This window comes from Antechinus flavipes, chromosome 1 (assembly GCF_016432865.1).
Source record: "Antechinus flavipes isolate AdamAnt ecotype Samford, QLD, Australia chromosome 1, AdamAnt_v2, whole genome shotgun sequence".
Taxonomy (NCBI): domain Eukaryota; kingdom Metazoa; phylum Chordata; class Mammalia; order Dasyuromorphia; family Dasyuridae; genus Antechinus; species Antechinus flavipes.
Genome location: NC_067398.1, coordinates 483,333,980 through 483,352,198, shown reverse-complemented (window position 1 = coordinate 483,352,198; position 18,219 = coordinate 483,333,980). Strand labels below are relative to the sequence as shown.

The 18,219-nt window shown below is 32.8% G+C and overlaps 1 protein-coding gene across 2 annotated transcripts in view; it reads left to right on the top strand.

Moving 5' to 3' along the window:
• Positions 1–472: 472 nt before the first annotated feature.
• The window catches only part of LOC127543911 (meprin A subunit beta-like), a 41,793-nt gene continuing 24,046 nt past the window's right edge, over positions 473–18,219 (top strand). For both annotated transcript variants that reach the window (XM_051970281.1, XM_051970280.1), the window contains exons 1-7: positions 473–567; positions 6,392–6,410; positions 8,529–8,579; positions 8,667–8,710; positions 10,166–10,241; positions 11,119–11,236; positions 15,266–15,444. In XM_051970281.1, the coding sequence (XP_051826241.1) occupies positions 505–567; positions 6,392–6,410; positions 8,529–8,579; positions 8,667–8,710; positions 10,166–10,241; positions 11,119–11,236; positions 15,266–15,444 (550 nt within the window). In that variant the 5' untranslated portion in view covers positions 473–504. The remainder of the gene's footprint in view (positions 568–6,391; positions 6,411–8,528; positions 8,580–8,666; positions 8,711–10,165; positions 10,242–11,118; positions 11,237–15,265; positions 15,445–18,219) is intronic.

The window sequence follows — 18,219 nt, the reverse complement described above, 5'->3', positions numbered from 1 at the left end:
AAAAGATGCAAGAAAGTCCTTGTTTTCCCCTTCCCAATGGATTCAGACTACTTGTATCACTCATCCCTGGGATGGCAGTGATTTTGTCTTCCTCAAGACTAGGGCTCATCTTCTCTGTAATATCATCAAATTGATCATCAACGAGATAGAAAATTTTTATTGGACATTCTAATGGCCAATATTTTATAACAATGACTTATTGAATCAAAGAGTAGTTATAGTTTAAAATTAATTACTGACTTTTAAAATCATATATGATTGTTTACCATTCACTAGGAAATAAAGATTAGATATTAAACCTTCCAAGCTGGCACCACCCAGGTACTTGTCTATTGAAAACAGCTAGGATGTACTGTGCAACTTCAGAACAGCCCTAAATTCTATGGACTTTAATCTATACGATGCCTCCCAGAGGTCAAAGGCTCTGGTTTATGATGCTTGTCTCTTTATAACTAAAATCCATTTGGAATTGCATAGTTTGCAGCACTCATCTGAGAACACAACATGAATTCATGGTGTTTGTCTTGGCTTCTGCTGGGTGAGGTTCTTTTTGTGGTCTCCAGTCTGGTAAGTAATCCAAAAACATATACTGCAAGATATATGGAAAGTAAAGAAAAGCTAGCAAATATACTGGTGGGTAGGTGGAGCAGTGGTATTATTAAACTTGTTTAATCACTAGTTTTATTTCATGGTAATCAGGTAGAATTAATGAAATGAGTGCTTTTTCAGGGCAAGTAGGGAAAATTTGGGATAAATTGGCTGATTTCAGGGAACTAAAGAACAGGCAGGGATCTAAGAGAGAGGAATAGGGGGCTAAGAGACTTTAGTATGGTTGGTTGGTTTTGTTATTTAGCCTCACTAATTCAAAACTAATTTTTGTTAATATGGAAAAAAAGGGAAATTGGTTTTAGTTCAAATTCTGGTATTGACTGATGACAGATTATTTTCCTCTTCCTCCTTCTTCCTTTCTCCTTCTTCCTATTCCTCTTCCTTTTCCCTATTTTCTTGCTCCTCTCCTTCTCTTCCTTCTTTTTAACATTACTTAAATAATAATCTCAACCTGAGTTGAGATTATTGGGTTATAGACTATGAGGGGCCCACAAAGTAAAAATTATCCCAAACTTTAATCCAACATTGTGCAGTAGAGAAGCACTCTGTACCAGCTAAATATGAACGGACAAAGCTAAAGCATTAAATTCTATTTCAAAAGCTTGGGGAGAAATCTGTAGTTACACATTTAAAATAGCAGCCAAATTAGCAAGTAAAATCCACAGTCTAAAACCTGTCACTTTGGCATTGAGAAGAGTGAATCTTTTTATGATCATAAGCAGGAATTGAAATATCATAGTCACTTAAAAAATAGAAGGATTAGCAAGCATTTCAGTGTTTTTTGCTTGTATAAAAGTAAAGTACAATACACCTAAGAAATTATCCTTTCTTTTAAAAATTATATCTAAAAGAAAAGAATGCCTTAAAACCCACTATTCACTATATATAACACATGTGTATTTCTGTGGTTCAATATACATACCTATTGACAGGGAAGACATGTCAAGTTTGGTGACATGCAATGGATAGCCTTTTTATAGCATTAATCAAAACTGCCAACTCTTTTTTTTTTCTCAAAAAAGCCATAAGTTGACAATATTTCTGTATTTCATATCATAGTCACATGAACTAAAGAAATGGACTGAGGCATAAGCAATTTGCTATTTTGGGACATCTCAGCAACTGACTTGGATTGATCCATGGTCAAGTAAATTGTGATACAGTACTCTAAAAAATACTCTAACACGCTAAGAGAAGATGGATTTGGATTTGGTTTTGGTTTATAGCTGTGTTCAGGCTTAAGCTACCTAAAATTTTGGGGTAAGTTTCTAGGTATGTCATGCAGAGATCTTGATACCTGAAATCGAATGGGAAATATCAAAAATAGTTATTCTTGGTTCCATTCATATATTCCTTGTTTTCCCCTTACCGATGGATTCAGACTACTTGCATCACTAATGCCTATGATAACAGTGATTTTGTCTTCCTCAAGACTAGTCCAGCTGCTGCCACTTGTTATTTCAAAGATTGTTTCCCTTTATCCAGCACAGTAGTCAGATGAACTCACTGTTCTTTTTATTGTCTTGGACCACCTGGAGAGTGAGCCACAAGGCACCAGCAAGAAAATTTCCTTTGAATGATATTGGGCTCAGCGGAAGGAGAGGGAATAAATTTGAAGCTGAAAGAAAGAAATAAGGTAGTGTGAAGAAGAGAAAAATAAATAACATACACCAGACAGGGATAAAAGAGCTATCATTATTGTCCCACTTCTGAAAAACTCTGTTTATAAAATCAGTGCAATTCAACAAATGTTTATTAAACTTCTACTGCATTTTATACACTGCATTAGCCATTGGAGACACAAACAAAAGCTGAATAGTTTCTTCTCTGAGAGTTTATGTTCTGCTCAGGGAATGCATGTTTGCAAGTAGGAAAATAGGAAGTTTAACATATGATTAAAATGAGCTCCCCTCCTTCCTCACTGTATTTCTCTGTCCCATAACCTTGCATCATGAACATTTTGCCCTAGAAAAGTAGTCCACTCACCAACATGGCTGTTGTCTTCAAAAACTTGATTGATGGATGAAAAAATGCTGAAAACATCTCAGTTCATGCAATTTTTGACTGTTATGAAATATTTGACCTTCATTTGGCATTTTGAACCTGTTTTTAGAAACTTTATTTTGTTCTACAGCATGGCAATTGATAAAAAAAAATTGAGTTCTTTGTCTAAAGAAACAAAAGACCTGAGGAAGATGTGACTGCAAAATTGTTACTTTTATGTATATGATATTTTTTTCAAAGAAGAATCAGTTTCTTTATTATGTATGAATCTATCTAGCTGATTACAAAATTCTTTTACATAACTTATTTTTTTTGAGCCCTTTAAGGATTTTGTGGAGATTTCTAGTATTATTATTCCAGTTTCACAGATGAAGAAACTGAGCATCAGAGAAGGAAAAATGACTTACCCTTAAGATCTCACTAATGGTAGAAAGAGTACCAAATTTTCTGACTTTACAGTTGGTGTTTTTTCACTATATTTCAGTTTAGGGAATGAACCTGTTGAATTATTTAACCTTACATGAACCGATGGAAAAAAAAAACTTGCTAGTATGAATTTACCACTTCTTCAAGTAGTTTATTTTGCTTTTGAACTCATTTTTGGAAGTTATTCCTTATACTTAACTGAAAGATGCTTCTTTGCAGTTTCCCCATCATGCTCTTATTTCTGCTTCTTGGGCCAAGCAGACTAAGTCTATTTTAAATTCTATATTGTAGTCCTTCATGTTCTTCAAGACAAGTTTTCTTTACTTTCCCCTTATATATCCCTTAGAATAATCTTTTCTATTTCTTTCAATTAATCCTTGAATACAGTCATCTTCAGGCCTTTTGCTATTTTGGGACATCTCAGCAACTGACTTGGATTGATCCATGGTCAAGTAAATTGTGATACAGTACTCTAAAAAATACTCTAACACGCTAAGAGAAGATGGATTTGGATTTGGTTTTGGTTTATAGCTGTGTTCAGGCTTAAGCTACCTAAAATTTTGGGGTAAGTTTCTAGGTATGTCATGCAGAGATCTTGATACCTGAAATCGAATGGGAAATATCAAAAATAGTTATTCTTGGTTCCATTCATATATTCCTTGTTTTCCCCTTACCGATGGATTCAGACTACTTGCATCACTAATGCCTATGATAACAGTGATTTTGTCTTCCTCAAGACTAGTCCAGCTGCTGCCACTTGTTATTTCAAAGATTGTTTCCCTTTATCCAGCACAGTAGTCAGATGAACTCACTGTTCTTTTTATTGTCTTGGACCACCTGGAGAGTGAGCCACAAGGCACCAGCAAGAAAATTTCCTTTGAATGATATTGGGCTCAGCGGAAGGAGAGGGAATAAATTTGAAGCTGAAAGAAAGAAATAAGGTAGTGTGAAGAAGAGAAAAATAAATAACATACACCAGACAGGGATAAAAGAGCTATCATTATTGTCCCACTTCTGAAAAACTCTGTTTATAAAATCAGTGCAATTCAACAAATGTTTATTAAACTTCTACTGCATTTTATACACTGCATTAGCCATTGGAGACACAAACAAAAGCTGAATAGTTTCTTCTCTGAGAGTTTATGTTCTGCTCAGGGAATGCATGTTTGCAAGTAGGAAAATAGGAAGTTTAACATATGATTAAAATGAGCTCCCCTCCTTCCTCACTGTATTTCTCTGTCCCATAACCTTGCATCATGAACATTTTGCCCTAGAAAAGTAGTCCACTCACCAACATGGCTGTTGTCTTCAAAAACTTGATTGATGGATGAAAAAATGCTGAAAACATCTCAGTTCATGCAATTTTTGACTGTTATGAAATATTTGACCTTCATTTGGCATTTTGAACCTGTTTTTAGAAACTTTATTTTGTTCTACAGCATGGCAATTGATAAAAAAAAATTGAGTTCTTTGTCTAAAGAAACAAAAGACCTGAGGAAGATGTGACTGCAAAATTGTTACTTTTATGTATATGATATTTTTTTCAAAGAAGAATCAGTTTCTTTATTATGTATGAATCTATCTAGCTGACTACAAAATTCTTTTACATAACTTATTTTTTTTGAGCCCTTTAAGGATTTTGTGGAGATTTCTAGTATTATTATTCCAGTTTCACAGATGAAGAAACTGAGCATCAGAGAAGGAAAAATGACTTACCCTTAAGATCTCACTAATGGTAGAAAGAGTACCAAATTTTCTGACTTTACAGTTGGTGTTTTTTCACTATATTTCAGTTTAGGGAATGAACCTGTTGAATTATTTAACCTTACATGAACCGATGGAAAAAAAAAACTTGCTAGTATGAATTTACCACTTCTTCAAGTAGTTTATTTTGCTTTTGAACTCATTTTTGGAAGTTATTCCTTATACTTAACTGAAAGATGCTTCTTTGCAGTTTCCCCATCATGCTCTTATTTCTGCTTCTTGGGCCAAGCAGACTAAGTCTATTTTAAATTCTATATTGTAGTCCTTCATGTTCTTCAAGACAAGTTTTCTTTACTTTCCCCTTATATATCCCTTAGAATAATCTTTTCTATTTCTTTCAATTAATCCTTGAATACAGTCATCTTCAGGCCTTTTACTATTTTGGTTACTGTTCTCTAGAATCTCTCTGTGCTGTCAGTGTTCTTTCTAAAATGTATGTCTCAAACTGACCTTCAAATGATGTCCAAGAGCAAAGGAAAATGGGAACTTTCACCCTCTTGTTATGCATTCATCCTTACCCAATGGAATTCTTTTTAATTTACAAAGTTAATTTTGATTTCTTTACTGTCCAAATAAAAATATAATATTTTAAAATAAATTATACTATATGAATTAAATTATACACAAATATATACACTTTAGATATTTATATATTTTATTATATGTATGAATTATATATTTTCTAAATAAAATATTTATAATAAAAATACTTTTATTGTCATATCTTTTTAAAATTTATCTTACCTTTCCCCCATCATGAGAGAAATTGCCTATAACCAAGAATAAAGATGTGAAAAGAAAAAAGAACAATTTAGCAACACTAAATAACACATCAAAAAATTATGATGTTATGACATTTTCGACACTCATAATCCCCTATCTCTACAAAGAAAGAGGGAGGGTGCCTTCTATCTCTTTTTTGAAGCCAATTCATTACAATTTTACAATATTCAGTTTCAAATACTTTTGTTCTTATGATTTTATATTGACATTATTACAACGATTATGAATATTGTTTTCTTGGTTCTACTTACTTTACTTTATCTCAGTTTATAGAAATTTTCCTATATATCTCTGTAGTCATATTCAAAATTTTTAGGGCATAACAATATTCCATTACATTCTTGTGACATGACTTGGTTAACCATTTTCCAATATATGGTTATTGATATTGTAGGTACAAAAAGTGCTGCTATAAATATTTTGACAAATATATGTGGGATCCTTTCTTTTTTCATTCATCTCCTATGGTTATATATCTTACAGTAAGATCTCTGGGTCAAAGGGTATGAATATTTTCATGATCTTCATATTATTTCAAATTACTTTATTGAATGGCTGGATTAAGATATAGTTCTAGCAATGATGTATTAATGTGTCCCCATGGTTAAGACAATTAATCATTCAAGTAAAAACAGTTTAGATTCTCAAATTTCACGAAGGTTAGTTATCAAAAGGGCAAAGAATCAATACTAGTGAGATAACAAATAAATATTTTTATTACTATACAGAGTAGTAAGACCAAGAGAAACACTGATAAATCTTGTATATCATTATAATATGTTCTCTTTTCCTTTTTGTTCCCCAGCCAATCTCAGAAAACATTGGTGAGTCATTTATTTATTTCTATTTTTCTTTAGTACTTCCATTGATCTATGAATTCATGTATGAATGTGGCTGTTAGATGGTCCAATTAGTAGAGTATTAAATTTGCATTCAGGAAAGTTTGAGTTCAAATCCTGAATTACATACTTACTACTTGTGTGACCCTAGGCAAGTCAATCTTTTTTTTAAATTTCAGTTTACTCTTTCATAAAATGAGAATATTTGCACTTACCTCCCAGAGTTGCAATGAGGCTCAATTGAGATAAAATATGTAAAGCACTTTGCACTTAATGTTCTATATAAATAATAGTTATTATTATTATTACTATTGCTACTACTCTATAGGTATATATTAAAACTCTTCTATTTAGCGTATGGCTTCAATGTTACATATAACCCCTACAATTCATCACTTGCTGAACATCTCTCTGTTGAGAAGCCTCCCCAAACTTAACTAGACCACAGACTACTGGGCTTATCATAAAGGAGCATTGAAAATCCAGGGTCACATCTAGACTATGATAAAACACAGAGTATGAGTTAAGTTGAGGGAGTTCTAGTCTTATTTATGTTAGATGAAAAAGAAAGTATTTCCTGCAGTATAACTATTATTATCCCTCATGAATATTTAAGTATTATCCCCCAAAGCTGTATGACCCCATTCTGTGTACCAGGACTTCAGAAATAAATAATAAACTGTAAACACATGATTGTGGTTGAATAGTGCTTGGATCAAAATATTGAGTTGTAGCCATAACAACAATAATAATAATAATAACAACGAATTGCTCTTTCATAGCATTTTAAAGTTTGCAGAGAATCTCATCTGATCCTTACAACGATCTTGTAAGGTAGGAGGAAGAGAAAGGGATTAAACATTTATATAGTGCTTATTATATACCAGACACTGTGTTAAAAACTTTATATTATCTAATTTAGTGCTATCATGTCTATCTAATAGTTACCTATAAATTAGGTGTTATTGTTACACCTATTTGTTTTTTTGCTGTTGTTCAATTGTTTTAGTCAAATTCAACTTTAATTATATTCAACCAATGACCTCATTAGGGCTTTTCTTGGCAAAGATACTGGAGTGGTTTGCCATTTCCTTCTGTAGTTCATTTTACAGATGAGGAACGGAGGCAAAGAGACTTAAATGACTTACACAGGTAGTAAGTGTCTGAGGCCAGATTTGAACTCAGGAAGATGATCCTTCCTAACTCCAGGTCTACCATCCTGTCCACTGTGCCACCTACCTGCCCTACCTGCTAGGTAAATGCTATTTTTATCCCTATTTTACAGATGAGGAAACTGAGGCTTAGGGTAAAGAATTTCGTTAGAGTCACACAAGGAGTGTCTGAGATTAGATTTAAATACAGGACTGTCTGACTCCAAGCCCAGTGTTTCATCTACTATATTATGCTATCCCTTAAAATCATTGGCAAGTCTTGTATATCATGCTACTACATTTTCTTGTCTCTTCTAAATAGTATGAGTTTGATGGACTGTTATATCACTCAAACCTCATCCCCTCATCCCTACGCACACATACACACACACACACTCATGGAAAAATGGGCTCTGTCAAATAAGATGGACCAAATATTCCATTCCCTTCCTATTCAGCTGTACTCATATAGAGTCATCAGAAAATTGAGCTTTTTTTTTCTCCCCTAGGAATTTAGAAGGCAAGTCAGGCTTATCCTGAAAGCTTTGGTGTGTGCCATTTACTAAAAGCTCCAGTCTGTACTGAAGTGTTCACATATGGACAAGTCAAGGCTGACTGCATCAGCCTGCAGCTCTTGGTTCCAACTTGGTTCCAATTCAATGCTGCCTGTCTGTATCAATGGAATCTCTTCCAAATCTGGCTTCCATCTTGCCCAAAGGGACCCATTTGTTATCAACTGTATTGATTTATTTCTAAAGTCAGTCAGTGTTCAAAGGAAATAGGAAAACAGAGTACATGATGTGACCCTAGTAGTATGAGCTACAGTTTTGTGGTGAGGTGACTTAAAACTTTCTTCTCTTCCTAAAAACATAAGCCAAAGTTAACCTTTTCTCTTCTGATTTTGTTTTGTTTTTGTTTTTGTTATTTTATTTTATTTTTTTGGTCTTTTTAGTAATAGATTTAGATGGCGGCCAGGACAAGGACATATTTGACATCAATGAAGGTTTGTGGACTCCTTTATTTTGAAAATCCCACTTACTTGTTTGGGGTTCTACCATTTGCTAATGTCAAGTCTTATCTTGCCACTTAGCTCTGGGATTGAACCTTTTTGAGGGAGACATCAATCTTGATGGGGTGAGTTAGCTTGATGCGCTTATATCAATGATTCTACTGGCTAATGCAAGCTAAAATACTGCCTCTTTGAAGCTATTCTATCTATTGGAGATGGCACAAAATCAAAGGGGATCATTTAGTAGTGCATTTGTACAAGATTTCACAGATAAATTGTTTTGGGAAAAATGACTTGATTCACATTAATGCCATTATCTTTCCCTTACTGTGATTTACTATAATTTATTTCTGGGGCCATCATCATTAGCCATATGTAGTTGGACTATATTGATCTCAACTGATAGGTTTAAACTTTTTTATTGATAATTTATAATTTTACATTGCTTTAATTTTTAAATATATGCCTTTCCTTCTCCCCTGCCCATTGAACTATTTCTTGTAACAAAGAAATAAAAAACAAAGAAATAAAAAAGGGAGGAAAAAACAATTCAGAAAAAATTAACACAGCAGTTGAATGTGATTGTGAGTTCTTTATCTACAGTGCCCTACCTGTGCAAGAAAGAGAGAGAGAAGTACATTTTCTCAACTCTCTTCTAGGACCAAGTTTCTTGGTCATTTTAATTATGCATAAGTTTGATATGTTTATATCATATGGTCAACCTGGAAAGCTTTAATTACACAATAAAACCTTACCAATTCAGATGAATTAAAGAAGTCAGTTCAAATTAGCTTTAAAAGTCTAAATATGAATATACCTTTGGAAGGGCATAGTTAATTAATTTCAATATTCTCTCAATCAACAATCATTTACTGTTTTTCTATATGTGACTCGTTGTACTAGGGCTTAGAGATACAAAAACAAAAATGAAAATGCCCCTATCTTCAAGGATTTTATGTTCTACTATAATAAAAACTAAGCTAATAAAATCTTTCATAAGAGATCCTCCCAAATCCATAAAATGAATAGGTATAAATAATAATCAATATAGTCAGCCACCAATCAGTATTTGGTATTTTTTTAATGAAAATAGGAACAGACATAGTAGGATTTTAAGAGTGCTTGAAAACAGTTTGTTTAGTTAACCACTGTAAATATATAGCTCTCTTTATTTAGTAAGTTCCATTTTCACAGTGCAGTGGTAGACTTTAACCCAGAATATGTCTGAAATATCATAAATTCTGAAATAGTGTAACTCAAATGAATGTGCTTGCATTTAATTATTGCTTGCATATGATTATTTCACTATATTGGGTACCAGAAACTTTTCTGCCAATAGTAATTGGATTTCTACCATACTCATTGCTAGACAAGCTTTGCATGCCTCATATCCAAATTGTCCTACCCAAAATCAGTCCTACAAATGCACTATTTTCCTCCTGACCTGATATCCAACTGAATTGCTGGAAAATAACATACATACATACACAGATGATTTATTTCTCTTGGTAGTTTGGGAGAATTCTAAATTGCTTTTTTTTCCTGGACCAAATACATTCAATGTGTATTTTACTTTTCAGAGAGACAGAAATTCCATTGTTGGTGACGAATATAGATGGCCTCACATCATCCCTTATGTCCTTGAAGATAGTCTGGGTAGGTATATAGAGTTCTTGTTCTTTCACTTTCTATCTCATTTAACTCCAGGCTATAGGTTGATGGGAGCTATTGAGTGCAGAGATTCCCTTTAGTTGAAAACAGTGAGAGTTGAAAGGTGAAGGAGTAGGAAGAGTTAAGGTTAACCTCAAAATTATAAAATGGGGAAAAGAATAGATGATGGTACTGCTTACAGAAATAATAATGTATAAGAAGGAAATTTGTTGATTTAGAAAAAAATCTGTTGATTTAGAGGAAAGATGATTAGCTCATTTTTGGAAATGTTGAATCCAAGATCTAGACAGAAATATGAATCTTTAGATAAGAAGAAAGGTTTAGAACAGTTTCTGATTTAGTGGATAGTGCATGGGACTTTAAGACCGAATTTAAATCTAGCCTCCAAAACTACCTTTGTGATCTTTGCCAAATCGCTTACCTTATGTTTGCCTCAGTTCCTTTAATTGTAAAATTAAGATCAGAATAGCATCTATCTTGTGAGAATCAAATGGGATAATAGTGAAAATGTTTAGCACAGTGATTGATATGTAGGAAGCAAAATATAATGTTAGTTCTCATGATGATGAGAGAAGTCAGGGAAGAAGTCAAGAAGACAGAGGATAAAGAAGTTAGAAGGGTAGGAGGAGATCTAGAAAGACACTGAATCTCTGAAGCCAGGGAAGAGAAAACGAGAAAAAGAAGCCATCTAGAGTGTCAAAAGTTTGAGGGCCTAGGAAAGTTGAAATCTGACAAAGGAATTATACTTTGATCCTTGATGGCCTTAGAGAGACACATTTTAGCACAAGGGGCAATGCCCAGCTCTAAATCCTGGATACTTTTGGTGGTTAATAGAAACTTTTATTCTCTTTTTTTTCTTCAGAAATTAATGCTAAAGGAGTTATCTTGAATGCATTTGAACGGTACCGTTTAAAAACCTGCATTGACTTTAAGCCATGGCAAGGGGAAGACAACTATATTTCAGTGTTCAAAGGAAGTGGGTAAGAGAAAGAGACTTTTTAAGTCTTCCTGAAAGCTAAGAGAAACCATGAAAACATGATATACATGTTGTAAATCAAAGCAATTACCCCAAGATGCTAATCTTTTGTATTGCCTATGTTTGACTTGGGTAGCTACGTGGTGTAATGGACTGGACTCAGGACCCAGTTTATCTTCCTGGGTTCAAATCTGGCCTCAGACACTTATTAGTTGTGTGACCCTGGGCAAGTCATTTAATTCTATTTGCCTCAGTTTCCCCATCTGTAAAATGAGCAGGAAAAGGAAAGGGCAAACACTCCAGTATCTTTGTCAAAAACAAAAACAAAAACAAAAACAACTCCAAATAGTCAGGCACAATCGAAAACAACTGAATAACAAAAAGTGTTTTGCTTATATCTGGAAAGTGGCTAAGGAGGGCAGCTAGGTTACACATTGGGACTGGAGTGAGGAAGATGTGAGTTCAAATCCTACCTCAAACACTAGACACTTACTAGCTGTGTGACATTGGGCAAGTAACTTAACAGTGATTGCCTCCCTCCTCCTCAAAAATAATAAATAAAGAAAGAAAGGTGGAAAGAAAAAAAGAAAAGATAGAAAGTGACTCAGAGAGACCAAGAAGGAGGAGGTGATACAGAACTTGTTTAAAAAACAAGAACAAATGAACAAAAAAGCCCCTACTATTCAAAACAAATAAATAAAACCCTGAGGTTTATTATATATTTATCTCTAAAACCTAAAGCCCTAAACACTCAAATTGTCAACTAGAAATGGAAGAAGGGAAATTTCCCTCCTCTCTTATTTATACATTTGTCTGATTGCCATTGATATTTATTATAATCTGTTTTTCCTATTTATTATCTACTACAGTGCTAGATTAGACATGATAAGGATGCAAAGATGATGAAGATAGAACCTTTCTATCTTTCATGAAGTCTGACATTATTTCATTAATCTTCTTGGAACTTATCATTTCACCAATTCTATACCACATAACTGTAATCAGCCCCAAATCTTAAATTAAATTCAATAATTGTTTGTTGAATTAAGTGGATTCTTTCCATATTTTGTACATGAGAATCACTGTGATATAGTGGCTGTAGAACTAAACTTGAGGCCAGAAAGTCCTGGGTTCAAGTTTTGTAAGAGATTGTGAGATCCTGGGCAAATACTTCTGAGTGATCTAGCCCACAGTATTCAATCATCTTCAGGGTAGACTGAACCAGATTAAAATGTAATAGGGTAATATGTAACAAAATAAATCATAATAAAACATAGATAATATTAATATGTGGTTTTACCATTCAGTTTGTTCTCAGGGCTACTTATGTATGTTTTAGTGGCCTCTGTTTCTACTTATGTTGGTGGAGAGAGTTTCCTCAATTGGGAATTGCCTACATAAATGAGTCCAGTCATTTCTCTTATTCCACAAGCATAATTTTAGACGATTTGTCAAATGACTTGCTGAAATTCAGGATACTAAGTCTATTTTATTTCCCTGAATTACCTAGTCAATAAACATTTATTAAACAACTACTATGTGCCAGGCACTGTTCTATATTCTGGGGATACAAATAAGAAAAAGAAGAGGTATTTCATGTCTTCGAGGAACTTACAATCTATTGGAAGAAGACAACACTCAAAAAGAGCTACAAAGAGATGTGAAGCTGTAGCACCATGGAGTATCCTGTACAGGATCAGAATGCACCTTTTTCAAACAATCTAGAGTTGCAGATGGAAAATAGAGAATAGTCAAAGGAAATGAAGTTATTCTTGCATTTCTTGTTTAGAATAGACCAATTTTGGTCCATATTATATTAGTTTCTCTAAGGTCTTTCAGACCATACATTAAGTAATTCATTTTAGAATTGCATCCATTGTTGATTTTCACATTCAGCTTATTAGTTTACAGTTTTAATCATGTATTCTCTATCCTTTTGAAAAAGAAAAGACATTGGTTTGCTTCAGTCTAGTTTTACCTCTTCTGGATTATGTGTTTCTCAAAGACCATTTCTGTTCTCTTTATCTAGAAGATTAACCTCCCTAATAGAAAATAGAAAAAAAGTTTTCATTTCTTTCTCTCCACTTTAAACAGTTTGATCTCTTTCTTGTTCTGCATCCAAGCTCACTATCTTGCTTCTCGTTTTTTGAAAGACTCAAATTGTTATGAGCTTTAGACATCCTGGTAATTCTTTTAAGTCTATGTGATTCTTTTCATTTTTATTTCCATATTATACCACTCATGTCTAGTAAGATAATTTTGCCACCAAAAAGTATTTTATTAAATACTTTCTTAAATTCTAGACAGTTCTACTCATATACTTTGTAAAATTGCCTTATACTTAATCAAGCAAATTATTATTGATTGCTTATAATATGCAACAACTACAATATGCCCAAAATATAAATTTTCTAAAATAATCTTAGTTAACTTGTACTCTTTCAAAACATTTTAAATATAATTTTTATTTATATTTTATTATATATAATATATATAATTTATATTTTTATAAAATATAAAATATATTTATGTATATTATATATAATAATATAAATATAATTTTAAAAAATAATCTGAACTTTACAAATACCCCTCAAATTAAACATTTTAATATATACAAAAATGATTTTATATGAAACCACAAATTGATATTTTATATTGTTTAATATATATTTTAAAAGTATATATTAAATTTAGTAACTTAAACTTAGAATTTTCCTGTTTGTGCTTCCTTCTGAATGTCTTCCTGGTTTCTTCTATATGCTTTTTTTCTAATTTTCTTTTTCTTTTTTTTTCTTTTCTAATTTTCTTTTTCTTTTTTTGGTACCTCTATTACTAGTAGACCTTTTTTTCCCCCTTTTTCCTTTACCAATTAAAAACAGAAAATATTTAACCCTTACATTAAATAAGCATAATCAAAACAAATCAAAACAAAAAAAATTGTCTCTTTTATACCTTGAGTCTATGATTTTCCTTTCAGTAGGTGATCTGGGGAGTTTTCATATATGATTTCTTGAAACAAAATGTCCAGGTCTTTTTTTTTTTAGTTATAGTTTTCAGGATTCTTAATTTATTTCTATTTGATTTTCCCCCCAGGTTTTTTATGTTAGATATCTTAATTTTTTTTCTCTTTTAAAAATATTTTGATTTTGCTCTGATATTTTTTACTGCTACATAGAGTCACTGATTTCTGTTCGGCGCATTCTAATTTTCAGGAATTGTTTATATTGTATGGTTTATTACTTTCTCTTTTAGACTATTTTTTATTCTTCTAATTCTTTCAGAATTTTCATCTCAGTTTTCATTTTTTTTCTAAGTATTCATGTAGTCATTTTAAAAAATGCATTTTTTCCCTTTGAATCCCTGTTATAGTGTGAATTTGGGGTTATTGCTGGATCTATAATACTTTTATAGTGCTCTATGTCTTCTTGTGTTCATTCATTACTCTATTTTTGTTTCTGAATTAGAACTTTATGTTAGGATCATGCTCCACCTCATATTTTGATTTTGGTTGGGATTGTTCACCTTTATAGGTCTCAATCTGCGTCTTTTGAGTTTTTGTGTTGACTTCCACTTCTAAGTACTGTGATTACACTAACGTCTATGCTAATGGGAAGAGATTTTATATCCTCTTTGATCTTTGAGGTTCAGAGCATTGTATTTTCATTAGCATTTAAGGACAGAGTACTAGGAACTTTGGAATCTGGGCACCTGGCCTGACCTCCTCTATCTGCTAGAGGGTCCATACTTACTGCTGACATTTACTTCCAAGGTCTACATCAATACATTTCTAATTACTCTAGGGCTTTCTCATGGGAGCCTTCTGCTCTTGCTCTCTTCAGATAGAGCACTTTTCAGTTATAGTTATCTTTGGCTTGTCTTTGGTCATACTGCTAATTCATATATGAATTCTTATTTGAAGGCTAATTGTTAGTGCTTAACTGTACTAAAGAATCATGACTTTTTACCATTATCTTCAGAAGATGTGTAACCTTTGCTTTTAATGTCTTACTACTTTGTATCTTCTTTTTAGGTGCTATTCTTCGGTAGGAAATAGACGTGTTGGCAAACAAACACTTTCCATAGGAGCCAACTGTGACAGAATAGCAACAGTTCAACATGAGTTCCTCCACGCCCTGGGATTTTGGCATGAACAGTCCCGTTCAGATCGAGATGACTATGTTATAATAATGAAGGACAGAATTCAGGAAGGTATGGTTTCCTTATTTGTTTTTCTTTTGATTTAAGAGAAGTTAAGACTAGAGTCAAGTGGTTATACTTTCTTTCAGTCATTAGTGGATCAACAAACTTTTACTAAACACTTACTATGTGGCAAACATTGTACAAATTACTGGCAATACAAAGAAAGACCAAAAGGTGATCCCTGACCTGAAGGGGCTCACATTCTAATGGAGGAGACAGCAAGCAAACAACTTATTTGCATTCAAAGTATATACGGTATAAATAAGAGATACTCTCATAAAGAAGATACTAGCAATGAAAGGAAAGGTCAGTTATAGAAGATAAAATTTGAACTGAGTCTAGAAGGCAGCGACGAAAGCCAGGAGGTTGAGATAAGGAGGATGAACTTTCCAGGAATGGGGGATAGTGAGTAAAAAGGCATTGAGTCAGGAGATGGAGGGTCATGTTCAAGAAACACCAAAAAAACCATTGATCCTGGATCAATAAAAGAGAGGGAATAAAGAATCAGACTGTAAAGACAGAAAGAGGTCTGATTATGAAGAGCTTTAAAAGTCAAACAAAGATAGATTTATATCCAATCCATTGTAATAGGGATTATTACCCTATTAATAATTACCCTATTAATAATAGGTAAAAAAAATAATAGGGGGCTGAACAAATACATATGGGAATCATTTGCTTAGTGAATTATTTAATGATTACTGAGCCCATATGAGGAGATCACCAAACAAGTTAGTACAGAAGGAGAAGAGAAGAGGGACAATATGAAACTTTCAGTAATATTCAATATTGATGGTAGTTAATTCAGATGATAGTCCAGCAAAGCAGACAGATCAGCAAAAAAAAAAAAAGGAATGCCATGAAATCCCATAGGGGAGAGAATATTAAGGATAAGAGGATAATCAACAGTGTCAAAGGCTTTGAAAAAGTAAAAAAGATGAAAATTGAGGGAAAACATTCATTAGATTTTAAATTAAGAGATTTGATAATTGATAATTTTGGAGAGAGAAGTTTCATTTGAATGAATGAAGTCAGAATCCAGGCTGCAGAGAGTTAATGAGAGTGAGAAGAGAGAAAGCAGTGAAAGAATTTATAAGACATTTAATAACAAAAGAAAGGAGTGATAGAATTGATATGGAAGAGGTATTGAAGATAGTAAGGATAATTAAATTATGTGGAAGTTAAAAAAAATCCACTTTGGCAGCTGTGCAGAGAGATGAGAAAACTGAATCTCAAAGAGTTTAAGTATGTTCAATGTCACATAGTCCACTAGCCAATGGCAGAGACAGATAGAAACCAATTATGGTACTTTCTACTATTCCATGCTGCCATATGTAGATAGTATTTTGATGTAATGTTTTGTGTAACATGCTACATAATTACAGTATAAAATATGTTTTATATAATAATGTTGTTATTATATACAATGCAAACATTAAGTAGATAAATGTAATGAGGATACATTGTGTAGAAATGTTCTTATCCTTGCCCAGCTGCAGGGGGAAGGGGCCCATTGGATGACAGAGCATGAATAATTTGCTCAGTGAGATGAATATTTAACTCTGTTGAAGATGGGTGCCTTAGAGCACTTCCTGGTTTGTTTCTGAGGGAGCTTTCTCTCATTTGATGTAGCTGTTACAGGAATTATGAATGTGATGAAATCCTCATTAAAAACATTTAGAATTTGATTAAAAAAATTAAACAATTTTTTTGCATGTCAGATTTTAACTTAAAATTAATAAGTCCCTTTTTGGAGAATTTAAGATTTTAAACCACCTGATCCCTCTCCAAATGTGGTTAATTTTTAAGTATTTTTGGATGTTACTAAAATTTTGTTTCAATACGTCTTTGTAATACATGGTTCACTTTGAGATTTTGATGGCTATGTCAGTGACCATAAGTTTTGGCAGACTCAATGGCTCTCAAGCTAGAAGGCTCTTGAATAGTAGGTCCCTGGCACTGTTATTCATGTGTTATCCATGGAACATCTAAGCTAAATGTCCTCAAAGTTTGTCCACTGTGAGATGATTTTTAAAAACCACAGCTGCTCTTGAAGACCATTATAAAAACTTCAGATCTAGAAATGACCTGACAGTGTTAGTGATAGAATGGGAGTCAAAAGGCCTAAGTTTGAATTCTAGTTCTGCCACTTTATGGCTGAATAATCTTCAATAAACGGAACTAAATGGCCATTAAGGTCCTTTGCAATCACCCAATTCTGTGATCTCTGGCAGTCATTTAATTCCACTAAACTTTAGTTTCCTGATTCACAAAATGGAAATATGTATATTATATTATATATTCCATCAGGCCATTGAGGATTAAATGAGAAAATGTATTTAAAGTCCTCTGCAATTATAAAGCACAATGTTATGTCAATTATATAGTCTCAGAATGTATCCATATTACTCCTTTATTTTTATTTTTAGAATGGATTTTTAATTGTGAACTTAATCATTAAGAAACATGAGCACTTTTATATTCAAAGGACATAAAAAGGGGATTGCATATAAAATCAGAAATCTACTATGTTGAGGAAATTGAAATTATTCTGCATTATTTAAAAATTGATTCTATTCTGTAAATGATCCTATTCTATATTATTACTGAATTTTTAAAAATAATTACTCAGTCTATATTTCTTCATCCCTGAATCAGTTTTTCCTCTGAGTTAGTTACAAGTTAACTTGTTATCATTCCTAAAAGGTATATTGTTCATTGTTGTAATATTCTTATCTCCCTAACAAATACTTCTAGGTACAAGGGAGCCAGATAGCTCAAGTC